This window comes from Cydia strobilella, chromosome 15 (genome assembly GCF_947568885.1).
Source record: "Cydia strobilella chromosome 15, ilCydStro3.1, whole genome shotgun sequence".
Lineage (NCBI taxonomy): Eukaryota > Metazoa > Arthropoda > Insecta > Lepidoptera > Tortricidae > Cydia > Cydia strobilella.
Genome location: NC_086055.1, coordinates 6,954,167 through 6,981,759, shown reverse-complemented (window position 1 = coordinate 6,981,759; position 27,593 = coordinate 6,954,167). Strand labels below are relative to the sequence as shown.

The window sequence follows — 27,593 nt, the reverse complement described above, 5'->3', positions numbered from 1 at the left end:
GAATAAAGTGTATACTCCATCGTGCAAAATTATAATGCTAAATTCTAATACATTTTCTGCGAGTATGTCATTTTATGTCACGGGCTTTGCATTTACCTACTTGAACGCCTCGCACTATAGCAAAATCGGAATAGGACAAACTGCGAAATCTCTTGAACAGTGATGAAATTTCGTATAAATGTTAATAAAAGGTCATTTTACTAGGACTTTTTTGTGTAGAATTGAATAAGCTTTATTGTTGCCTTACAACATATTTCCATAGAATACGTAAATTCAGAGTAAAACGCGATTTTTTCCAGGAAGGCACACATTTTCCAAGATGGCTGCGGTTCCTCGAGGTCCCTAAATGTCAAATGGTGTGGACATGAAAAAGGAACCTTTAATTAACATACTATATACTAAATGTCATCACTGTCCAACTTGTCCAAGAGATTTCGCAGTTTGTCCTATTCCGATTGTGCTACTACTCTACCTAATGCTAATGACTTTAGTACTTAACCTATTAAATCGATTAAATTAGACCGGCTTTTCTGAGCATACTTGTTTTGTTTACTGTTGAGTTACTTAAGCCCTGCTCGTTTACCTTATGGTTTTTAATCTGTTGCGGTCGGTATGAATTCAAAGCCAACGAGAATTAAATTGATCTTCGCCGGGTCCATCTCCGAGCTGTCAAGCCTGAGAATAATCTCTCGTAAGAGCATGAGGAAAAGTGACCTAGATTGAAGTAGATTTTCAGTCCCACTCGATTCTACTTAGCTCTCAAGCTACTCTCAATTTAATAGGTTGGGTATTTGAGCCTACCTCTTTGGTCTTAACAGGGTCAATCCCCAAGCTCTGCATTAGCCTGAGCACCTGCTCGTTAGGGTCCGAGGGCACGTGCGCGGGGCTCCGCGCCGGGTCTTGCGCCGCCGCGGGCGCCGTGTACGGCTCCGCAGCCATCCACCGGTGCTTCTTGATCTGCTCGATCGTGTACCGCTTCATCGGCTCCAGGACTAGCATCTTACGGATTAACGATTCGCAATCTGTAAATAAATAAGGTTACTTAATAGAATATTCATAGCTTTTGTTCTTAAGTTCAATAAAAATCGTGATGGTTTTTAAGCTAAGGACCGCCCTTGTTCAATAATAAAAAAATCGATTTCGTTAAGTATGCACTTTTCGTGAAACAGTCAACTTTGGAAGGTGATAACCACAATTAGATACATCAGGGTTGCTTTGTTTTAATAAACTAAAAAATTTAATAAACCATTATTTTAAAGAAACATTTGGAGTGAGTTCAAAAGAACGTTCGCCTGAACTTGTGGCCCAGTCGTAGGATTTCACTAAGTATGTCGATTGCGTTCGATTTTTATATCAGTAGGTAATTTTGACATTATTCGCTCTCATGTTATTAGCTCTTTACATTAACCAATATTCTTTAAAGTAAAAATGGTTTTTGATTAGTCTAGTAAGCTCATCCTGTCAGGCTCGAAACCGTGTCACTAGACCGACGACCCAAGTTTAAAGGACAAAGGTCGCCGCCGTGCGCTACCCACTTAGAGCGTAAGAACGCGCGGGTACCTTTTTAATTCTATTAAGTATTCTTTAAAATATTATTATAATCTCTACCTACGTTGTTTTAATAATGGGCATTTATTCAGTGTATTTAATAAGTCCTTTAAAATCGCCCTACAGCTGTTCGGACGTCCTAAAGTTCATTCACATTTAATTAGATGAAAATAATATTTATGTAGGCATATTAAAATACTTAAAATATTAGTTTGCTACATTATCATCTGTACCTAACTTAGGTCACCTCGGAAACTTAATCGCAGGGAATATTGAGCTAACATTTACTTTTAATCTAAGTTACGTAACTACTCAGTGCAACCCCTAGACCTAATCAACAAGTCATCCGTGATATTGGTAGCGTAACATTAGTTATCCCGCATCGCTACCCGCGATAATATAGCTCGGTAGAAATAGGAGGATTTCTAAATTAATCATGAGCTGAAACTGTACTGTAAATATGTATGATTCGGGGGTTCTAAAAGTAGTATTACTTTTACATCATGGTGGTGGCGAGGGACACGGCAAGGTTTGCAATTCCCATTGCTGACCAAACGCGTTACTTCAGACGAAGCCTGTGTAAAGCTGATCTCCAAATATGCATTGTTTTGTAAAGTTTTCTTGTTAACATTGTGAACATGTCTTATACTTGTTCGATTGAAGCAAACGCTCAGTAAGCTACGGGTGTAGCTGTCAAGGTGGTAGAAAGCATGGAAAGGTCAGGGGCCGCGATACATTGACGTCATGCGATGTTCATGACACTGGAACAAACGGTCCTAATTCGATGGGAAGCGTGAGATTGTTCAACGCGTACCTAGTAAGCGTAGACTCTACTAAAGCTATTAAAATTAAGGCAAGTTAACAATCTAGGCTTTTCATAACTGTTAGTGTAATTTTTAATTAGTTCGTTCTGAAATCCTAAATAGATGCAAAAATGTTTTTAAGTAACCGATTAGAGTTAGACCAAAATAAGTCTGCAGTGACTTACACTTACACAGTCCGGGCTATCAGGACTGTGCAAGTGTTATTTTAAACGTCAAACTTCTATGAAATTATGACGTATAAATAACACTTGCACAGTTTTGCTGTCAAAATCGTTGCAGAGTTATATTGGTCTAACTCTAACCATCGTGAGAATTGTGTAGCGGACTAAATCCGGTGTTTAGTCAATTGTGAACGCAGATGCACAATGTTAACTTTCAATCATATCCTTTCAATATTTTTTAAACACGAAAAAAAACGTGTCACTTAACTGTTTCTGGTCTACAATAAATGAAGACACATAGTTTTTTAATGTTTAGGCGGCCGTTAGACAAAAGACCTTAAGTATAGCTATTCTAGTAGTAGCTATAGCTATTCTTAAGCGCAAATCACTACGTATACAGGGATAAGGGTAGTAAAAGTCCTTTACACGCGCTCGAACTATATTTAGTTCCTAATGCTAACTGCATGGACTTGATTATGGTATTATTACCGCGCAAGGTGAGGTTTGACGGCAGCACAAAAAGTACGCATTCGATCTGCGAGTGACGCACGACGCTGCCTGTAAGAACACCTAGGCGTGACACTCCACGTAGGTATTACTTATTAGCACATAGTCTTAACTTAAACGCTTATGCCTTTTAAACTGTACCTCATTCACCTTAGTTGCAACTACACTTAGCACGATGAGGCTGTTTTTCCAAATATTGTCAAGTATTCCAAACCTATTACCGTAATCTAAATTGACTAATTAGTTTAAAGTGTGTCGGGCGATATGAAGGCGCCGCATTCCGTTTTAATTATAAAACGTATACTTACTTTTAATACATTAGTGTTATGTCCACTCATTCCGATCATGCGTCATCCAATCGGAAATTAATTGCTTTCATCTGCTGCAAGTGAATGACGCTCGCTGAGAAATAAATAAACCGCCCCAAAAATAATCTAATGTAAATAATTTAATCGCAGCACTCGCTCTTTACTTAGCTTTAACAAAACATAGATTCGATCGACAGTGACGAATTTGATTATAAATATTCGCCAAACAGTTTTCGCACTCTGGATTTAGATCGCACGCGTCCAAATCCTGCACTTAATGAAAACAAAACAAGCCGCGAATCAACCGGGAGTAATTTCGTACTATTTTATTTACCTTTACTTCTAAAATAAAGTCGATGAGTAGTGGAATTCGCCAGAAGATGCTATTAATAATCGTTTGGACGCAAATATCGCGTGCTGTGCTTGACCATTGACGCAATAGCGGGAAAAATGAGCAGGTGTTATTTAATAGTAAGTATGGAAAGCCGAACGGGCAAGGCGCCTGGACGACGGTATTAGCTGATCCCTGGTAGATTAATTGCTAAGGAATGGAATTCGCTTTAATCGTCTGTAGAGCTATATTATGGCGGGTATTCGCTAAGAAATACAATCGAAGGCTAATATTTATATTACCTACTAACAGGCTATACATCTTTGCGTTCATCGTCACTTATTGCTATTAGGCGCTACATTACGGTCAATCGCTGGACAGTTTGTAATAACAAAATATTCCACGGCATCGTTTACTGACTAGTACATACATGTAAACATGCCATACACGAGAGCTGACGCATTTCAGACATGCTAAAGATGGTTTCTTCATTTTCTGCCAATAGCCAAACTCGGTAGGCACCTATAGCCAATGGCGTCAGAGTCACGTGTCCGTTGACGCTAAACTGTTAACACATGTTAAACTTGTTAATTATGGTGTCTTGACTTGAGAAAGTCAGTCACCTTCTATTAGAAATCAGATAAACAACGCAAAACACAACATAAGAACATATTAAGCAGAAAACGCAAGTTTAGCAAACAATGTACCTTATCAATTAAATATTGTTAAACTAGATATGTATATTGGAGGCCTCTAGAAGTTTAAAAACGTTTTTTTACATCCTAATAGATAAAATATTGTATCTAGCTAGATATACATATACCTAGGTATACTATGTAATTCTTCCTTATTTAGAGTATAGGCTTGATACCCTAAAAAGACTAGCTTCTACTTTCTTGATTGACGTAATGCACTTATTGTTCGATACATTGTTGTATGTTGTTGCTGTACTACTTATAATGCCATACTACTAGCGTAACTGGTGGTAGGGTTCCTACCGATACGTATCGGTTAAGCTATTTACGTAAGACCTTTACATGTTTTAGCACACTAATCAAATGAAAAACTCATATACAAGCCAGGCTAGGCTACTACTTAAAGGCTTAGGCTACTGCCGCAATTCTGCAGCGCGTCGGGCATGTTCGCCGACGCGCATGTGGATGGTTTCCACGCGACGCTGGGCAAGCGCTGCGCCGCGACGCTCCGAAGGGTGCGCGACAGCCGCCACAGTCGCCTGCCCGCGCAGCATGGTTCCCCTATCACTAAGTCCGTCACTTTCGCACTCACATACTTGCTAGAACGTGACAGGCTTGGTGATTTGCGTACCGTGCTACGACCCCTGGCCGTCGTGGCAGGGAGATGGGACAGTGCACTAATTAGGCACTGGACATCCCAACATCTTAGTTTAGGTACTAACATAGTAATTTAAGTATATTTGTAACTAACAAAATATGGATTGCATCGTCCGAAATAAATGTTTTTTTATATTTATTTTTTAAAGCGCTTTATATTAGGGAATAAACATTGGCAATCAAAAAATCACGACGAACAGCTTACCTCATAAGTAGTGGTCTGCGAAACAACGAAACAGTGTCTATACTGAAAATCAAATTTGCTGAAATTTGAATTTAAATTTAAAGTTATAGCATAACCGTCGGATTTTATAAAGACTGAAATTTGAATTCACCTCATTGACGTTGAGCAGATGGTCGATTTAATATGTACAAAAATTTTAATTAGCATTAATGTCTCAAAATTATTCCTCTCACAGTTTGGTACCACCTCAACCACCTCACCTCACCTCACCTTTGTGCCTAAATAAATACATGCGTAAAGTTCTGTGGAGCCGCGAATTTCAAACAAAGATTGATGACTCATTGCAAATAATGGGCTTTAGGTACATCGTTGCCATTAGGTACGCCCCCTAAATATGTGCTATGATGACTTCCTCTTCCACTAAGAAAATGTACCTCTAACATTAATAACAGTCTTATGATACAATCCTTTAGAAAGACCATCGGAGAATCCTTTCACCGAGCTAATAGGGAAAATGTAACAAAGCGTCCGTATAAATCAGAATAGAAAGAAAAACATGAATGATATTTCAAATAGCTTTTACTGCGACATTGAGGTTTTAATTACTTACTTAATTTAGACAGAGAAAGATTTAAATTGAATATATATAACAAATTTTCATCGCATTGTACATCAGTTGTCGCGAGGCGTGCCCTCGTTAACGACATTCGCAAACATTCGAAATATCCGTCCGTTTGAAAATTCACGAGGCGAGAATGCGTGACGTCAACGCCTCCCGAGCGATCAACTCTGAAAGAAAATACATTTTTCATGATGTCCTCCGGTATGACGACATTCCGTGCGCAATACGCTCGTGCCTATTAAGATAACTTGGCTCGTTACAGGTATCCGCTTTTAGGTTTTATATTAGGGCTGCGTGCTCTCTAAGACTTTCGCGACGTGACTCTCTTTATGGGTTTTACGGTGCTAACGCTAATGGAAGTACGTGCAAAGAAACAATGAAGCAAGTTATTGTAAAACCAGAGACGGACACTTAATCCGTATTGGTTACGTATGTTTGCTTACCTACAGGCGTACAAATTAAACCTACTAATATTTTACGTAATGGTCGTTGTAAGCCTGTTTCGCACAACGAAAGGAAATTGTTAACATAGATGAGCATGTACAGAAACAGTTAATTATACGCACATGCGAATGTACTTTCAGGCGTTAACCGGGCGGCACACGCAAGGATTTCTATATTAACGTATAAGTGAGACATTTTGACTACAGGTCGCGTGCGTGCTGAGCGCCACGCCGAAACACTGGGCCACTTGCACCATCCCACTAATCCGGGGTTAACCGGTTAAACCTGGAGTTACCATAGTTACCAATACAATTTAGAATAGAATAGAATAGAATTCATTTATTCATGGTAAACTACATTTCACACTGACACTGGTTTAACCGGTTAACCCCGAGTTAGTGGGATGGCTCAAGTGGCGCTAAAACATACACAGGGTGGCTACATAACAGGTATACACTTTAGTTTTGTAATTTTAATTTATGAAATATAAAAAAATATTAAGTATTCCTTGTTAACCATGGAAAATAATGTCATACAAATGTCCTCTAACAGCATGGCGGATGTGAACCCTTTTCATCGCGTTTTTCATCACATTTTCACACATTTCCTGCGTTATCTCAGTGACTGTGTCTCGAATATTTTGTTTTAATTGCTAACACGATGAGGAACTGCTTTATCTGTTACGATGACATACTGCTCAAATTTATTAAATAAACGAGCTATTGTTAGCCGCGAAGGTAAGTGATTTCTACCAAAAATTGGCCGCAATTTTCTTAGTTTCCGCAATACATGATTGGGTTGAGTAAAACGTTTTAATAATTATTAAAACACGTTGTTCCATCGTAAAACGCTCCATAACAAATTTACCGTATCTACACAAAGTAATTTTCATGCAACAACTGTCATATGCCAAAACAAAATGGCGGCAAAAAAAAGTTGTATACCTCCAAGTTGGCCACCCTTTACATACTGGTATATATATACTGGTATGTAGTTAGTTAGTTTTGCTGGGCATTTTCCGCAACTCGACATCCAATGTGCCTATTTTGCGTGAAACGAGGTAGCGTTACTCTAACCACCCCAGCTCCTCCACGAAGCCTAGCAAAGTCTTCAGGTTGCTAGTTGCCTCCTTTAGTGTGCATGGATTCCCTAGGTATTTGCTCCTATATACTTCTACTTGTTTACAGTCTAGGAGAGGTACTGGTATGTATTTCTAAACATGAAATTTACGACTCATCAAAACTATACCTACCATTTAGGTTTTAGTTCAGACATGGTTCAGACTGTTGATTTCAATTAGAATATCACTTTGGCTGTCACGTCCCAACATTCCTTAGGTGGACTTTCTTTATTTAAAACATTGTGACGCACGCGAAAAACGTGCTGATCCCCAAGTACATTAGTATCCTACTAATTAATTATTTCAAAAATAAACACAATTAGTACAATTACTTTTCTTTTTCTGAAGAACCTCAGACGCCTCAGACTATATTAATTAGCGAAGAACGGAGCAAACTAAGACTTGCTGTCAAGTTAGTCGGCTATTATAAATAAGATTTATTTTATTGTCCAATGTATTTATTTATATACCGAGTCCACCTAAATATAATTTTTAAGTTTTTATATTTTACGCAAGTTGCAAAATAGTTAATGCGATAGAGCACTTTACACAGACCAACGCTTTGCGAGTAGCGAGTTAAACTAAAACCACTCAGAACATAACCGCACAGGTTTTATAGCCCAGTTTAGAACTCCTAACAAAGTTTCAGGGCATCTGGGTCGGCAAGCATTACGCATTACCCACTTTGTACAATAAGTCCGATTCGCCCTTAGGGCGTGAAAATTATCGGAACTTTTCTAGACTAAGTTTTCCAAGCACGAACTCAACATTAGGCATCTTGAATTATTCATAAATAGGGGTGCTCGGTACTGGCAACGTTATTTTGTCCTTGGCGGCCAATACATTATATAAAAGTAGCGTTAAAGAGTTCAGGGGCAAGCGAGTCTATGCGCGCCTTTGGGAGCGAGCAGCGTCTCCTTCAAGCGACCTCAATCCGTGTGTAGCGTCCTAGAAACTTAAGCGCTGATAATCCTTCGTTAGCAACGTTTGGTGCTTGTAAAAGGCATTCCAGATAAAACCCTCTGGTGAACATGGGAATGTCGGACGTCTGCTAAGTACAAATTTATAGCAGTATAGATACTTGTATAGCCGCACATGCTTTGCTAGCAAAGAGCACGAGTGAGCGACTCGCTTGTTTGCCCAAGCAGATATCCCTCTCCTCGCTGAAAACTCTTGGAAAGAGCTATGCGATCTTGTATTTATTCGTACTAGTTTAAATTACTTGCAACGCAAAGTTTAAATTACTTGCTTTGACTTCAAAATGATGTATCATCTTATGCACTTAGTCACTTTGAGGTTATTTATTATTGTCTCTTTATTTTAATCTATCTAAATATAATTAATTGAAGTTTGTAGGTACTTTGGATCTTAATTAACGTTACATGTGTAAATGCTCCGAGATACATGATACCTAGAGTAGGTAGTCATTCTTCGAAACATGTCACCAGCAATTTAGATCCCTCGCACGTAGCTTCACCTGTCTTATAAATACAAGAATGAAGCATACGAGGCTTATAACAACCTCTGAATAAAAAACTATGTATCCAGGCAACTTCTGCGATATTGTTGAACACGCTAAAAGTAATACAACAAATTATGTCTAGGGACTCTAGGTTTAATTCTAAAATACTGGCAATGAAATTGCCAGTGTTTTCAATGGGATACCGCTATTTATTTTAGAAACATTCTTAGTGAATGAAGATAAATGCCGCAATGAAGTTTGAATTTATTTCCCTGTTGATACCTAGCTTTTATTTTAAGATAAGGCATGTTTATATAAAGTCATTAACGTTTCGCGCGTCAAAGCGGGAGTATCGACACTCGGGACTTCTCGCCCGAACTATTTCAGGCACGGCCCGTCATCGATAAGGTACGTAGGTAGGTACTTACGATCATTCGAAACAAGAGAATATAATTACTTATCAATTATCATAGCTACTATATCAAAAGAATATATTATAAAGTCTAGCGTTAAACAGGCTATTTATCAGTACGGTTTTTACTCACTACTATTTTTAGTCGCTTTTGGCGACATGTTTCGGATTCTTTGGGAATCCATCCTCAGGCACGAGTGTCCGCGGCGGTTTGAAATATGTCTCACGATAGTTTAAGTGCGTTAAACAGGCAATGGGACTAAATCGATCGAGCAAGATAAAATAATTCTTTGGCGTCACTAATACTGTGAACTATTTAGATTTACGCGAAACTTCACAGGTGCTAATAAAGATAGCCTATTATGATGGCTACGATCGCTTAAGTACTCGTATTTATAAAAGGTAAACCTAGCTTTCAACTCGACAACATAATTATGATATGATTCATTTTTTATTTTACTACTAAAAGAAAGCATTGTTATTACCTTAATCTTAATTGTGTCGTTTTCAAGCAAAATGTACCGCTTTGTCGCTTAAGGACGCTCTGACAGATTATTCGTATAAAAATACTAGCAAATTTCGTCCTTATGGTAAGCGACAATGCGGTACCTTTTACTTGAAAACGTCACAATTTGCGTCAACGCTTCGACTGCTCGTGCGTAATCCGACAGCAGATTACCGTGTTTTTTCTTTACTTGCTACCGGTAATGTGCGACCTAATAGATGAATAAGATAACCCGTGAAAAAAAATATACACAATGAATGAACGCTTTTTTTGACGAGCGTAGTTTTTGTGTTCCGTGTATTGTGCCTGCGAGAACAGAGGCTGAAGGCCTGTTATTACTACAGCATGATAGAGCATTCGCCGCAGAGGAAACATTATATGTGCTTTCCTAAGTTTCCTATTATGCTTATTAGTCATTAAGGGTCACCGAGGCACATTTATAATGGTGATTAGAGTCAAACACTCGCCAAGAAAATCAGGAGTGTAAGGATCAGAATCCTTCCACTGGTCTGTGTTTGGTAAGAGATTGTAATTAGTAAGATTGTATTGTAAGTAGTGGGATTGTAAGTAGTAAGGTGCTCGGTCACCAATCGCAACACGTCCAAGGACGGGCCGGCCACGGGATGCATGATTGAACACGGCTCTGACGTAAACACCTCTATGCTTATCGTTTTTTTTTTATCATCTAAGTGTTTAAATGAACACTAGCCACATTGCTGGTGCGACCGATTCATTAAGAACAACTAATTACGGTTAATCTTTTCGCATTTACACTCAAACACCATTACTCTAATTTAAATATACTTACGTCATACGGTCTTTGACGTCTCTAGAAAACCGGCCAAGCGCGAGTCGGACTCGCGCACCGAGGGTTCCGTACTTTTTAGTATTTGTTGTTCTAGCGGCAACAGAAATACATCATCTATGAAAATTTCAACAGTCTAGCTATCACGGTTCATGAGATACAGCCTGGTGATAGACAGACAGACGGACAGCGGAGTCTTAGTAATAGGGTCTCGTTTTTACCCTTTGGGTACGGAACCCTAAAAATGATCTTTAAAATCTGAAAGCGGGAAGCGGCATTTATACGTATAACTTTTTACTCTTCTCTGGTATCCAGAAATTTCCTTTAGTTATTCCAGATGTTGAAGTTGTCAATACAATTCACTCCAAGCTAGAGCATCAAATATACTTATTTGACCAGAGTAGCATTAGATCGAGTAGTCCATATTTATTTCAAATATACGCGGGCCGCTGAGCCGCATACAAAAAAACAAGTGTAGTAACATGGAGCATGTATCGATTGTATGATACATGCTCCATGTACACAGCTGCATTAACCTGGATTGATAGAGACAAGCAGTTGTTGCGTCAATTTGAACGTGGATCGTGACTTTACAGGAATTCCTAAACTTCCGGAAATAGGTTACTGTCAATGTCCCTATACCGCGGCTGCGCCCCCAATGTTTATTATACAGAGAAAAGTGTTTTTAGAACTCCCTAGCTTGTTGACAATGCCACCCGACTAAAGTGAAAAACTATGATTTTTGTTCTAATAAAAGGACATTTATTTTGTGTTTCACGACATTGTGAAATGCCACAATCTCGTTGCCTACCTCTTGCCTCGTACCTACTTACACAATAGCTTATAGTTAAGTTTTTCAGAACAAATCATATAATATGTATAGTTTCTCATGCGCAATATGATTTTCCCCGTACAGAACGAGATGGGGTAAGTATACAGCACACAATGTTTATATTTTTTACTCGAACAAAACTTACCCGTTTCTGCGCTAGACAGGAGTAATCACAATACGTATGCAACATATATTTGTAAAGTTAAATTTTGAATGTTTATAAAAAAAATATCTCGCCAAACAAAATTCCAAAAGAAACATTACATAGATTTTTGTTTCGCAACAAGTAATGGAGCCCATATCTTCGTTAAGTGGCATTATTCGGAAAAGTCATTACCCGAGAGAGCCATCTAAACTTTGCCGCCGAAATCTTCTTAATTAGAAAGAAGACGGGCAAAGTTGATGAAGACGTGACCATTAGATCATTGACCTTAGAGAAATCTCTTACTAGTTTACATTAGGTGGGTTTCTAAATAGGTCAATCAACGAAATGTGTGTACTAAATGTTAGTAGCTCAAAACCTTACAAATTTTCTTTTTTGGACAGATTACATATTTAAAAGACCGAGACTTTATTACTTACTTGGTTTTTATAAACAACATTTTTTTCTTTGTGTATTTTACGAATCACATTACAACAAAAACTGAACAATTTTTTCATGGTGACTAATCATTATTGATCGATACGAGTACTATAGCTTATGCTACAAGTAACAACTACTTTAAATTACTTCGATGAAACTTAACCTTTTATTTTCCTTGAAAGATAACATTTGATTGGGTTTGATTTACCGTAAAGCAATTAAAATACGATTTCGCTTCCTATACTATCAAATACATAGATATATTTTTTTAAACCAACTCGATTGGTTACAAAAATAAAATTGTATTCATTTCCTTTAGTTTGTCTACCAAATCTTCAGAATTCTAAGCTTCCGTTTCGTTTGAACTAACCCCTAAAAACCATAAATAAAAAAATATTATACGCACTTACCTTGGCTCATAAAGTAAGGTATCCTAAACCTTCCGGACAGCACCCGATCCCGTAGCGACTGCAGCGTGGACCCGTCGAACGGCAACGCGCCGCACACCAGCACATACAACACCACTCCCAGGCTCTGTAATACGAAATACACATTAGTACATCCTGGGAGGAAATTGCGTTGAGTAGAACGGTATGGCGCGCAGCTGTTCATAAAAGTGTAGAACAATACGAGCAGCGGCGGTTAGAAGACCTGGATGCTAAGTGCCATCTCCGTAAGACGCGACCGAAGCCTTCGTATACCTACACCTACAACTCAGCCGGCTCCATTGCGTACCATGTAATCGCATCTTCAAAACCAAGTTTGGCTTCGCAAGCCACATTAGAGCGTTCCATGTTCCCAAGTAAAAACAGTTGGAGGAGTCGCCCTCGTCGGACACGGCGAGGAGGACTATAGTACACATCATCGTAACACCCGAAAACCCATTCATGGACAAAGGCAATCTTAACAACTACTGGTCTTTCGCTGTCCTAAATCAACCTGTTTTCTGCATTTTTGGCCATGTATCGGTCTAGTTTGTTACTTCCAATATGTGATCGCCATTGTCTTAACTTAACAACAAAAAACTTCTTTCCAAAGATTTACACTGTCGGAACTCAAATTTATCCCAGCCAAACCCTATTCAAAAATAGCTTCGTCGCAGAACAAAGTTAAATAAATAATGTAAAAATATTAAATGATAGCGTAAAATCCTAATACCAGTATGTATTACAAATAACTATTACAATCGACTTCAACATTGCGAGTTCGAGTGATTTGGTAATATATTTCTGCGCAGATTTATGATTATAAGTGTAACGCGTAAAATAAAATTTATTTTGCAACGGTACAAACACGGCAATGCAATTCTAAAGTTAATTGCAATTTTCGTCAGCCATTGTTTTTTTCTGGAATAAGGCTAACCATGCTAACTTTCCATTCATAGATACTCGTGGTCGTCAATCAATGTCACTCGCAATTATCTCTTATAAAGGTGACGCATTAGGTAATTATCAACTCTAATTATTAATAATTCAATAGAGTATCTTTACAAACAAAACAAAGTCAAAGCAAACTAAGGCATTTACCTTTCTCGTTTAGAGGGCATAAAAAATCTGCCAAGTGACGTTAATGCCCGTCACTACTAATTAGTAGTACTTCATGTATTAGTATGTCAGTCTAAAGATGTTACAGCAAGCCAATATTGTTTCAAGAACGAAACAACGCCCATGGGGGTCTATTCGGTTTTAACAATTTGATAAGGTTTTCATCTTATTTTGACACGACTTCAGCCATCAAAGTTTATTTTTATTTTATTTATTAAAGAACATCCACATCATACATATTATAACTTACACTAACAACATTTTAAAAGGTAATAGATACTGATATATATGACAATTATGGAGAACATAACAAAGTTAGCGGCTTACGCTGATTGTTGCTCGCGAAATGCAATCAAGAGGCGTATTCTGATTGTAATAACAGGTTATGAATTAATAATATATGTCCATTACAAATCCACATAAATTTCGTCACCTATTATTACAATTAGAATAAGAGTAGTCTAATTAGGCACTTTACTCACACTTATTGGTGCGCGTGAGGTATTTAATGAAATGATACGTCTCAAGGTCGTATCAAAACAAGATGAAAACCTTACCAAATTCTTAAAACAGAAACAGCCTCCATGTCAATAAAGGAATAGTGGAGATAAATTTTAATATCGTACCCATATGTCGATCTCAGGGCCGGTGTACCGTTTGCCTTCAAAGACCTCCGGCGCAGCGTAGGGCGGGGACCCACACCACGTGGCTAGGAGCTCGCCTGTCGCGTAGTAGTTGCTGAACCCGAAGTCTGCGATCTTGATGTTCATATTCGCATCCAATAACAGGTTCTCCGCCTAAATGGAAAAAGTTTTCTCATTCTACAAACTTGGTGTATCGGGTTTTTACGGACGTGCTGAAATTGATTGAATACCTACGAAAGTAATATGCTCTGCTTTGTGTCCTCAATGATGATAGTGATTTTTAGATTTTATGACTGGGATTCTTACGTATAATATCAGGCACAACACAATCCGCACAATCAACTTGTCGTTTTTATAGTTCTGTACGGATATTATGGTCGTCCTTGTCTACGTGACAGCGTGATAAACCGGTAACCGTCACTTTTTATCCCACGGTGTTAAAAAGTGACAGTTATTTTATCACGTGGATAAAGCCATCCATAATACGCCTGCTATTTATTACTGAATAAGAAGCAGGCCAATAAATGTTTAACTGTATATAAGCGCAATTGAGAATAATAAAATACAGCCTCAAACAATACCATAAAAATAACAGCATTGAAATACTGTGGAGCATTTGGAGTGGGTAATTAAATTAATCCGGTCTGCTGCTTGTTGGCGCTTCTGTTGGTCGGCTTAAATCCGTTTTTGATAGCTCATTTCCATCAATTTGTGTATTAGCTTGTTGAATTTTATACACGGTATCAACCCTATTCAAATTAATTAGAAAAAACTAACCTGTGATTAACTAACCTTTAACATTGGTACTAATAAGAGCACAAAAAGGAGTATAGGAAGATTAGGAAGGTATAGGAATCTAGACAGATTTTAACAGGTATGCCTAACATTTACGGTTAAAATATCTTGTAAAATACTTAGATTAGATAACACAGGGTTCGGATTTTTGGGACCTGTATGGTATGGGCATAAAATTTTACGACCACAACACAAGATTAAACTAAAACAGCGGTTCCCAACCTTTTTGATGCTATGCGGGGTTCCGCCCTAAAATTATATGATAGTAAAAAATAAGAAAGTCTATTAAGTTTTGCTTCTTGTCTTCTTGCAAGATAAACAGAATGATTCTATAAACTCATGGCCTATGCATGTGGTTAACTGTTTTGACCAATCTTGCTCAATTTCGTACCCTAATGTAGACACGAACCTTGAGATCTCGATGCACTATTCGGCGCTCGTGACAGTACTCGACCGCAGAGAGGATCTGCCAGAATTTTCGCCGCGCCGCCTGCTCTGCCATCCTCCCGTACCGAGCGATGTAGTCTGCAAGGAAATTTACTTGATTAAACTTGGTCTTCGGCGCGCTTTAGGTTAAGGTCAGACCTTTGCAATATTTTGAATTTATCCTCCCGAATGTTAAAATGGAGAGAAATCAAAACTATATTGGGAGATACACCGTGTTTTTTTTTACTCAATTAATTTCTAGGGTGCATTCCTGAGCTTAAATTAAGTTAATTTCGCAACTCCACAGGTATTAACTCATAGTTTTTAATTGATTGGTTGAGTTAAATGACCGTATAATAACAACGTAAGGCAGCATTTAATTATTTAATATTATGAAAACAAAATACGAAAATTAACTATGCCATTTAATTTTAGTTTCCGAATTTTAATTTTAGAAAGGGGACGACCGCCTCGAAGCCGGTTTTCCATACAATCTTTCCCCATTTTCCTTATTGAAAATATTTTTACAAATTTGGTTTATATTAATCATAGCTATGCCCGACCGTTTGTTTTTTTTTCGAGTTTTCAATTATTATAAGCGAAAAACAGGTTTCGTACAAATTTTTAAAAGCTCCTATAACTCCTATAATAAAATAAAAATCTAAAAAAATCAAACGGTCGGGCATAGCTATGATTAAAATACATCAAATTGTGTAAAAATATATTCCGTAATGACAATATCCAGGGAGGTAAATTAGGACTACGTTTGTATGGAGAATCGATCGTCCCTTATCCTCTTAAATCGTACCTACATACTTTTAGCCATACCCCGAAGTTAACGGAATTCAATAAAAACACTGTGTATGTAGGGCGCCAGTCGTCAGGACGCTATACACCTATACATAATATTCATATAAAATACTTGTTTTGGTCTCAGGTACTTTGCATACCTTCATCATATATATTTATACTTGACAAATTATGTTAGAAATAACATGGCTCGACACGAATACCTCTAGTTTTTTGTTTACGTTGTATTTTAATCAAGGTGTTCCCCTAACTATTTGTATTTTATTTTAAACTTAATTAATGCCTTATCTTACAATACAAGGGTATATTCGGGGGATTCGGGGATCGACCGATCCAACACTTACGATGAATATTTTTTTAGAAAAAAAATATGGTAAAAAAATTGCTCAAGAACATTATGTCACTTAAACAGCAGTTTAGCACTCCGGAAACCAACGGTTTTGTTATAAGACCATATGGTAAATATTGTATGTTATTGGTGTAACGAGAGTGCCCGGAAACCTACGCTTATTTGCTAATTTCGAGACCGAATGACATCAGCCGTGCAGGTGCGATTATAGTCCGGTCCATTATTCATGGGCTTGTAAACATAATGCAGCAGGCGTATTATGGATGGCTTTAGCACGTGATAAAATAACTGACACTTTTTAACACAGCGGGATAGAAAGTGACGGATACCGTTTTATCACGCTGTCGCGTAGACAAAAATGACCATCATACCGTGCAGGACCATCGGCGTTAGTATTGGGTTTATCTCTGGTTTATGTTTGATTGATATTACTTCGGTGGACAAGTGTACCGCTCGCTTGATGGTATAGAAGGAATATTTTAGGCGGTTCGTTCTCTCCGCTTGGAAGTCAATTATGGGACCTATCTTTCTCATTTCTGTACTTTTTATGTCATATCAGATATCATAAACTAGGTTACCTGACACAAAATATATTGAACTGATATCGTAACTAAATATAATAGACACTTGCCACTCCAATCTTAGAGTCTAATGCTAAATTTATTTTGGGAAAAACTCGACGTAGAGCTGATACCATTGCCACAGCACTCAAATATATATTATTGGCCTCATTAGTGATATCTGACGGAAATTGTTTGAAATTTTAAGTTCGTTGCATAATGACAATATTTAGACTTATCAATTCAATTATCAAATCAAATAGACAAATTTTGTAGTTTTATAACAATTAGCTTTGGCAAGGAAAAGGCAAACTGTTATATCATAAAATACTATTACTTAATTTTGACCGCGACACATATGTACCTACGAACTGTTCGGGACACCAAAATTAGCACTCATTTGATTATTCTCTCTCTTATTTCTTGACTAATTTGACAATTCTATCCAGAGCCAGATTAAAACATGATGAATGACAATCACAATTGTAGTTGCTAATTAAAAACAGGGATTTATTATTTTAAGTGCTCTTTGATGAATAACATTTTTCATTCGACGTAGGCTCGACGTGGTGGAGGTATATTCACATATAAATTTGGTCGCACGGTAACAGAAGAGGACGCGCGCGGGCCAATACGATTCCAATCTTATACAAATACGACAACATTGGCATTTGGTTTTTCGGGAGAATGTAGTCAGCTGTGCACGAAATTGCTTCCCCCACCCCTAACCCTTGCGCGCCCCACAGTAGTGACGTCACGCCCAGGCCTCTGACGTCATGGACGAACGAAGCCACGATCGCGGGGTGCCCTTAATCGATTTCGAGGTTACGCTTTTGGGCGTCCGGATTTATGAAGGCAATGGTTTAATTTAGTTCGGAGCACGCAAGTACGATAAACGATTAAGTAAGTGCTTAGTAGAAAACGATGAAAGTAGATTTTATTGCTCTATAATTAAACCCAACTTCTATATTATACCTACAGTTACGAAAAAAACAACTGTATATTTAAATATGTATTAATGTACGTATAATATTAGATACTCGTAATGTGAGCTACCTACGCTTAAACAGCCCAGGAGAGTATTTTTTCCGAGAAAATCAATGTGTTGTATGAATATAAATATAACATGTTGTATGAGTTATAATATCATCGGTCCCAATATTGTTAAATTTCATCGGAATTAGTACCCAATGTATCCAAACAGGTATGTATGGAGAGTTGCGAGTTTTAAAGGATTCTGTTTGACAAGTCCCTTAAGGACTTCATGTGTTCGAAGTGTTCGAACCTACTTAACACAATCGGGAGCGAGGTACCTTTACAACTTATTTGATGGAAAGGAAATTGGATATCGAGATTGGAAACTTTCAATATTATTTAGATACTTGCGTAGGCTTCTCAAATAGGCAATCAGCGTTTCGCGAATTCAAAGGAAAAAGGAATAATTTGCTAAACAATGAACGTTATTTGCGTTATTGCTGAGAATACAATAACTACGGTCCTTTGTGGTATAATAAAATAAGCGTTAAGTGAAGTTCTGTCGTAACCGTTTACGTCTGTGCTCGGTAGCTCTTACAAATGACGTTAAACTCGAATAATTCGAGTGAAGGTAACGTCAGTCGCAGACGTTGCAGTCCACCTGCCCCTTATCTAATTTAAGTTTCTTCCTACACTGTGACGCACTTAGTTCAGGGAAAATAATGTAGGGATGTTAGATAACTACGCTTAGGCTACCTTTATACTTTTCATTTTCATGCACGATAGGAACGTCCTTATGTTAGCGGTGAAGTTCGGTATATCGCGTTTTGGGAGCCTTGAATCGAAACATAGACCTAAGAGGTATTAAATTAATGGATACACAATTTGGCCAGTAGTGATCCTTGCGTGCCGCATGTTATGTTCGCGTATTTTTAATAATACGATTACTAAATTTATATGGCACACTTAAAAAGGGTTTCCCTTATTTTGCGGCGGTTACTTATAGGTACATATGTTTATTTTGTAGAACTTTGTACTTTTTATCGCTATCGGAGTTCGGACGAAGGTTCCGTTGCCAGCGACAGGTAATTAATGAATTCTGTTCAGTTTTTCCAAACACATGATAAATCGGCTATCAAACAACACAAAGCCATTGTATGGTCAATATCGCTGCTAATATACGTCATCAATCAAAAGTCGGGTCGGTTGGAACCCAACGAAAAATGTGAATAATAAAGAACGATATATTTAAACCTTTTGTTCTTGGCGGACCTACTTACCAAAAATCTCTCCTTTGCTGGCGTATTCTGATACTATGTAGATCATGTTTTTCGTCTCCATGACCTGTTGGCAACAAAAAACATTTAATTTAACTGAAAATCGTTATTAATCAGTCAGAAAATACGTAAATACAGTAAACCGAAATGAATAAATAGAGGATGTAATTTTGAACGTGATGTAAAATCAGTATAAATATATTTGTATATAACAAATTTTTGGTCGGGAGAGTAAACTTACCCAGGAAAATTATGGACAAATACATAACGGATATACATAAAAGAAGTTCTATCATATTAATTAATAAAATACTGGTCCCCAGCTTAAGGTTTCAAATTAACAAGGTATGTATAGGTACTCGATAAAAACCTTAGTTTGGTTTTAAAAAAATCCACTAAGTAGGTATATCGCCCACACTGTTAACTGTCCATATTACAAATGGCATGAGGTCCACCGCTGGACAGTTAAGACTGTTAAAAGTGTCGCTGTTTGTTCTTAAATACGCGATTCCAATCACATAAAGGGGCCCACTGACTATCAGTCCGCCGGACGATACCGGCCTGTCAGTTAGAACAAAAATTTGACAGTTCCGAACAACTGACAGGCCGATATCGTCCGGCGGACTCATAGTCAGTGGGCCCCTTAATTCCCAGTAACTAGATAAAAAAATCCGAGCAATATTCGGATCCCGCGTTCAACATATAAAGAAGACTAAGTACATATTGCGAATCCATTCAAGGGCGTTGTAGATTCGCCTCGAGAATCTTTAAGGTATAAAATGAACGTCAATTTTGCAGATATCGCTTCAATAGGAACTGCTAGTAACCTCGTATTTACGCTGCAGAGCAGATACAATTTTTAAGACAGATCTTATCTTTGCAGAATGATGCGTATGGGAAGTGAATTTTTTAATAGTTATTGCTAAAAAAAGGTCTTGTGGTTTTTGACACTAGGTAAGTACCTACTAGTTAGTTAAATAATTATGTAACATAACATACACCGGAGCGGAGGTCCAACTCCAAAGTTATCCGCGAAAAGTGGTTTACTATTTTTCGGATAAAGAAAGAAAGTCTCCCGATTTATTTAATTCCGTTTTTTAATATGCATTAGTTAATTGATTAGGTCGAACAAAAACATTAGAACGGTTAACTAATGAGATTTACATACACTTAAACAAAGCGAAAGGCATTATTCATAAATGATAAAGGTCGTGCTACAGTTCGCGTTTGTTTTGAAAGGTGTTATCGTAGACAGCACCATCACCATCAGTGAGTCACGCGGAGGTATTTTTAGTCGGTTTACATTTTTACGGCGTCCGTGCCGCGGCCAGTTCACGGGCGCGACCCTCCTAAACTTGCCTCACCTTACATCATTAGCAATTTTACTAGAATACCGTTTGACGTAATCTGAATAACATATTAGCATAAGCAATTTTTATTTTATTCATAAATCTGGGTGTTAATTAATTGAATATCTCTATTCAGATTTCTTAGAATCGTGAGATGTCTACAGAGTTCGAGATTCTCAATTGGGTTAGCCCACTGGACGCCGTTCCTCAACCCACTAACGGAGCGACAGCTGACGTTCACGAGGGTTCATCATACATAGCCGTTAACCACTATACGAGTTTTCGCCTGGGAGGCGATTGGTCATGGAAATCTGTTCCTGGCTCGCGGTCTATAATGACAACAACCTGTGAGCGAGATGCAAAGTATCATTTCCGATCATTAGCGTTGACAATTTTAAAAATTGTCTCATGTATGATAATCCGCGACCCGACCGGACTGCGTCCGGAATCACTCACCCTGGGCCGATTTTTATTTTGTTGTCGATTTTTTTTCTCCAATTATGATAAGAGCTCCTCATTCCGGGCGGTATTTCAGTTCTATACGTTTTCGTAACTCAGAAGATGATATTTAGGACATACGGCCAAATTGCGCTTATATTGTACAGTACAGAATAGGAAACTATCTATCCACCAAATTTTATCGAAATCTGACGAAAAAAAAAGAAAACAAAATAAAAATTGGCCTAGCTGTGTAAGTATGGGTAGGTGTGTCAGATTTCGTCCACTTATAGGAGATGCCAACTTTGAAATGCGAAAAAAAAATCTTAAATTACTCTTACTTACATGTGTTAAATATTTGTTCACATTGCTCATATTTATTTATTTATTTATTGCATATATTTGATGTTTGCTCATATTGTCTATTTTAGGTTAATATTACTCGACCTTAAATAATATTTACGGTTTATTTTACAAAAAATAATAATTTGCAAAAGTCATAATGTTGTTGTAACAAGTCGAAATAAAAATATAGTAGACAAAAGAATAGTAATTTACTGATTACATATTTTTATTATACGTATAAGTTCTATTGACTGACTGACTGACTTAAATCAACGCCCAGCCCAAACCGTTTGTCCTAGAACGCAAAATTTTTATTCTGTTTATATAAGCCGTAAGAAGAGATTTTCAGAAATTCAACCCCTAAGACGATTAAGAAAGGGCTTGGAAAGGGCTAAAAGTTTGTACAGGGAACGCCAATTTATTAAGTGAGCAACAGTTAGTACACTTAGTTTAGTTTTTAGACTTTACTTTGTGGTCGGTTTATCATTTTCCATGTAAATATGCCTATCACCGTCAACCTTCCCTTTGGCTGTTTCTTTTTCCTTTCTTCTAGTAAATATCCAGCCTTAAACTGAAACCCACTGCGCGATCCCGTCTCGTACTTCTCCATTTTGGAATAACTACGCACATATGGACCAACTGACTGCGAACTTGAATCAAACATAAGTACCTACATGAATAATAGATTTCTACTTCAAAAAAATAAATAAATATTGTAAATTTTCTTAACCATAAATGACCTAATAATTCCAGTATAAGCTGCAAAAACCGCAAATATTTATATACATACAATAATACTATTCAAATCCGGCGACAAAACAAACAGGACACAATTATAATTATTAATTCTTTATTTCAGATAATTATTTTATCCAACAATGATGACAACTGAACTTTTAATTATAAAATATAATATACATTTACCACCAATAATAAAATTGGAACATTTGAGTATTGTCGACTGTCTGTTGTGTTACATTCAAGAGAGTGAGAAGAGCAATAAAGTATTTTCCAAGGAAATATAGAAACCGAACGATACCTTATAATACACATGTAATACAAAATGAACGCTAAATTTAAAAAAAAATCTTTTGCAACATTCGAAATGGACTTTGTACGCCCTTCTAAACATTAAAAACCTTAAACAAAAAACGTAAAGCCAAAATAAGTATTGTAGATTTTTTTTTTTTTTTTTAGGAAGATACACAGAAGTAACAATTGGATACACAACTAATAAAGTACCTAAGTATCAAACACACATACGTTACATAAGACTATAGAACAATTACATTTTTTTTTTTAAGCAAAGTTACACTGCTATGGAAAAAGTAAGCTCCGCAGACCACTACTATATTTACCGAAAGACAATGAGAAGATATCTAGATTTATGAAATTAACATTGTAATCATGACATGCTCGTCTAAAAAAAGTATTTTTGGCGAAATTAGATCTACAAAAATCGATATGGAATGTTTGGGGGTGGCGCGAGTGAATACGAGGCAATTTAAAGACAATTTTTTCAAGAAGAGTGGAAGAATCAGTAAGGCCATTTAAGAGTTTATACAGAAACATTTGGTCTATATAAACACGTCGTGTATCTAGTGGCCCTAGACTACGACGGTGTGTGCTATTCTCTGACATATTCAGACCGTGGCGGAAATTGAGCGACTTTAACAACTTTTTTTGGATTCTTTCAATTCTTTTTATGTGAACGGTATATTGAGGGGTCCAGACGACGCTACCGAACTCTAAAATGCTGCGAACGTAAGAGGAGTATAATACTTTTAGGGTGTTTGGATCTTTAAATGGTTGAGATAGTCTGAGTATCAGGCCCAGTTTCTTGTAGGCCCTCTGTAGGAGATGTGGTCTATGTGTGAAATGAAGTTAAGCTTAGAATACAAAATAATACCAAGATCTCGGACCTTGGTGATTCTATTTATGATCTTTCCTGAGAAACTATAATTGAAAAGAAGGGGACTTTGTTTATGAGTGAAAGTAATACAGTTGCATTTATCAGGGTTCAGAAGCAATTGGTTATAACCGCAATATGAGGCAAAGCTATCAAGATCGCGTTGCATGTCCAGGCAGTCGTTCTTTGTTTTTATGATTTTGAAAATTTTTGTATCGTCTGCATAAACTAGATGTCTTGAACTAGAAAACGATGAACCCATGTCGTTTACATATATGATAAATAAAAGCGGTCCTAAATGAGAGCCTTGAGGGACCCCTGAATCAATGGTTAAGTATCTGGAAGTATAGCCTCTTAGTGATACTGCCTGGCATCGGTTCTGAATGTAGGATTCAATCCACTTGTAGAGGTCTCCGTGTATACCGAGTTCGTATAATTTGTGTAATAACATAGTGTGATTAATTTTATCAAAAGCTTTTGAGAAATCGGTATACACGGCGTCAACCTGATATAATAGTGACATTGTTCTTTTCCACTGTTTTGACTATGTTTTGCGTCATTCTGTATTGCAGAAACTTTATGTGATTATATCTTACTGAAAGAACAAACGAATGCTATTGCATCATCAGATGTAAATTGTAATTGAAGTCAAAACTAATTCTTGGAAATGTTAGAATCGGTCGCGCGCGCCTGATTCTGTGAACATTGGATCGGAACGGAAGGGATTAATCTTATTTAGCTGGATATTGTTCTCGGATAAGCGAATGCGACGCGGTCTATTTCTGGTATATATGTCAAACGAATTAGTCAAGTGAAGTAAGACAAGTAGTGTTTGTTTTAAATTAGCCACAGTAAATCATCGTTCACTGAATTTTTTCATTGGATTGTTCACATCTGAATATAAAATACACAATAATTCAAAGTAAAAGTAAGTGGCGGCGTTGTTGCTGAAACGATCTCTTACAGACAACTAGGTAGCAAAGATTATTATAATAGGTATAAATTGTCTAAATACGTTTACTAAATGAAAGTACTTTGCATTTGCACAAAACCCTTTTAGTTAGAGAGTTTAATCTCGTAAGAATATTTTGGGAAACAAATCTGATTGGGCCTTGCAAACGTCCAAGATTGTTATCGTACTTAATTTTGTAGGAATTAACTTGTTAAACTAACAAAACAAAGATAAACAGCAATTAATCCTTTCAAGGATATTTTGATTGTTTCCAAGTAGCAAACAGCGGACGGAAAGGCTTCCTTTCCCGGCGAGGAAGGACGTTCCAATTGTTTGTCGATTGCTATTCAAGGTGTCAGAAATGTTTGTACACGAGGAACCTCCGCGGGCCCATTCAAAGTCAAACGCCCAACATGCCACCATTCATGCAGGTTACGAAATAACATTATGCAACGTTCATTGTTTCAATTACTTACTGGGAGGAACGAATGTCGAGCGTCTTGTCACACTACAAATCGAAGATCAATCTTCATTGCTTATGTTATGTTGTACCTATTGGTAAACAATGTTTTAAGATACCAGTTGGTTTGTTTTATTATTGTAAGTTTTATAATTAGCACCTATTTGGTTGTTTTTAAAACTTGTTTATGATGCCCAATCGAACGAACAAATTATTATACTATAGTTGGTCAAACCAAATTATCAGTAAATAAGAACAAAAAAACTATACTCATCCTCTTCTTTTGGGTGCTAGACTGCTAGTACTAGTGTAAGACAAAGATAGTATGATTCTCTCTGCCTATGTTTGAAATGAGACAGTCCTTTGACAAACTATAATTAATATTTTTTTTGTTTACTCTGAACATGAAGTTTTTTTTTTCATATTTAATTCCTCATCCTCACCCAGATTTGAATACATTTCAAACTGTATTGTGGTTCATATTAATGTTTTCCGCCAAATCTAAATGTGTTTCATCATTTTTAATAAAGCTGAATCAGACTAGGTAAATTCTTGATTGCTATCACTTTATAAAATCGCAGTATTTTATTCGTCTAATTAAACGATTCTAAAATTGAATCGTTTGCCTTTGAAACGCAACTCGCTCCATTATGCAAGAGCGATAGAGAAGCAGGAGATAATTAAGTTTCGATGTTCGCGGTAGGCCTTCTGGTATTATAATAAATGAAACTATTTATATCTTCCTTTATTTTAGAAATACTTTTGGCTAAGTGTTATTTTGATCTTTACAAACAATTTTTTGAATATTATTGAAGACAAAATTCAACACACTACATTTCAAAAACCTGACCTGTACCTAATCCATAATTGGAGAATGTTTACCTATACTTATTTCCACGCGGCGACCGCGTGACCCGAGCCCCAGAGTTAATTAACCCACCGCACCGAGTGCACCGAATGACAATCGCAGATCCCTAATAATCGGTCCGATAAATCATCTCGATTCGATTCCTATTATTCAATAATGAGGAAAGTTACATCTATCCGTGCTGATATAACATGAAAATCTCGCGCAGTGCGCCGGAAAAACAGTTAATAGGAAGCAAATTGGAGCTGTGTTGCAGTGCTGTGGTGGAGCAAAAGATTGCTGATATTTGTGCGTGATATCAGCGTGAGCGATTATATATATATATATATATATATATATATATATATATTATATTATTATTCAATATAAATTAATGCTTTATAAACAGTCGCTACAAACATTGTCTTAACAACATATATTATTAGAATTGCATTAGGACCTAACATTAGGCGGAGTGGAGGCACAGGAAGTCGAAGACATGATTTTGTAAAGTGGCTATCATTAATTATACTTAACATTTATTAGATTCGCAATTCTTTGCCAACCACTTTTATAGATAACAAGTAACGACACGAGTAACAACATGATTAAATAGTAGGTAACAAAATCTGAAGGGAAAATAATGAATAGTAATTAAATAATGGCGCTATTGGCGCACAAATAATGCGAAATCGCGCGCCTTAAGCGCATTGTACGTGACGTTTAATACTTTAACAACTGGATCTACTCGATAGCTGCATAATTTAAACGTAATTAACATAAAAGCGAAAACGGTATGATACTGACAAACGAGTAACGACTGATAACTAGAAACGTAACCAATTTTGTCGGAATTGTATCAATAGTATTATGCGTTCGAAACTTTAATGAGTTATTGATTGATCGCGTGTTTCGAATTTAATTGGATGCACTCCAATAAAAGTGTTTAAATTGATCCACACCTGTTGCGTGAACGATATGAGACTGCATAAAAAGAGTAGGTACTCTTTTTATATGGATGTTTCAGATGGTATGACATCAGGACATCACCTACATGATGTAGGTAGGTAAATTATCGCTATGGCAAAAACATGTATTTTTTTATTGCGTGAGCAATTGCGTGTATTATAGAAAGGTATAAATTCCTTTATTCTTCTTCTTCCTTGCGTTATCCCGGCATTTTTGCCACGGAGCCTGGGATCCGCTTGACAACTAATCCCAAGAATTGACGTAGGCACTAGTTTTTACGAAAGCGACTGTCATCTGACCTTCCAACCCAAAGGGGGATATTTCGTACATATTAAGTTTCGAAAAACTCATTGGATTTCCTCCGGATTGAGTCGCACCCCTAGGTCACCAGCGCTTTATATAAATTTCTTTATTGGTAATATAAAACTAAAACGGTTACTAGGCTCTATTTTACAATGTCGCCTCTAAAGTATTCAGTTACGAATTCAGTTGAGAATTAATGAAAAATATTTTTGTGATGTTAGGCAGGCACAATAAAGCACATTTTACCTAACTAAGGAAACTGTCTAATATGTATATTTACCTAACTAAGGAAACTGTCTATGTATATTTAGGTAACAGCTATATTTAACAACGTCCGCGCGGTTTAAATTTTAGCTATACCTATCTCCAGACTGTTCAAAAATAAAATAAAATAAAATTGAATATTTTTTTTACACTTCTTCGCACATTCACTTCGAAATTTATTTGACTTAATTGGGGATAAGATTTTAATCCGATAACGCCGTAACGATTTAATATTAGAATAATCTCTTTTCTTGTTTATATTAGAGAATGTAAGACCATTCGCCGGTTAAACCGTCACTTTTCACTAAAGTGGTTATGATCAATACAATTAAATTAGTCAAGTTTGTATCGTTCTAAAAATTAAGACGTTATTCAAA

General features: G+C 36.9%; 1 protein-coding gene across 2 annotated transcripts in view; it reads right to left on the bottom strand.

The window, feature by feature from the left end:
• The window catches only part of LOC134747885 (serine/threonine-protein kinase SIK2), a 63,850-nt gene that overhangs the window by 7,935 nt on the left and 28,322 nt on the right, over positions 1 to 27,593 (bottom strand). For both annotated transcript variants that reach the window (XM_063682559.1, XM_063682560.1), the window contains exons 3-7: positions 19,384 to 19,447; positions 15,393 to 15,508; positions 14,171 to 14,341; positions 12,411 to 12,534; positions 802 to 1,022 (exon numbers count right to left, since the gene is read on the bottom strand). In XM_063682559.1, the coding sequence (XP_063538629.1) occupies positions 802 to 1,022; positions 12,411 to 12,534; positions 14,171 to 14,341; positions 15,393 to 15,508; positions 19,384 to 19,447 (696 nt within the window). The remainder of the gene's footprint in view (positions 1 to 801; positions 1,023 to 12,410; positions 12,535 to 14,170; positions 14,342 to 15,392; positions 15,509 to 19,383; positions 19,448 to 27,593) is intronic.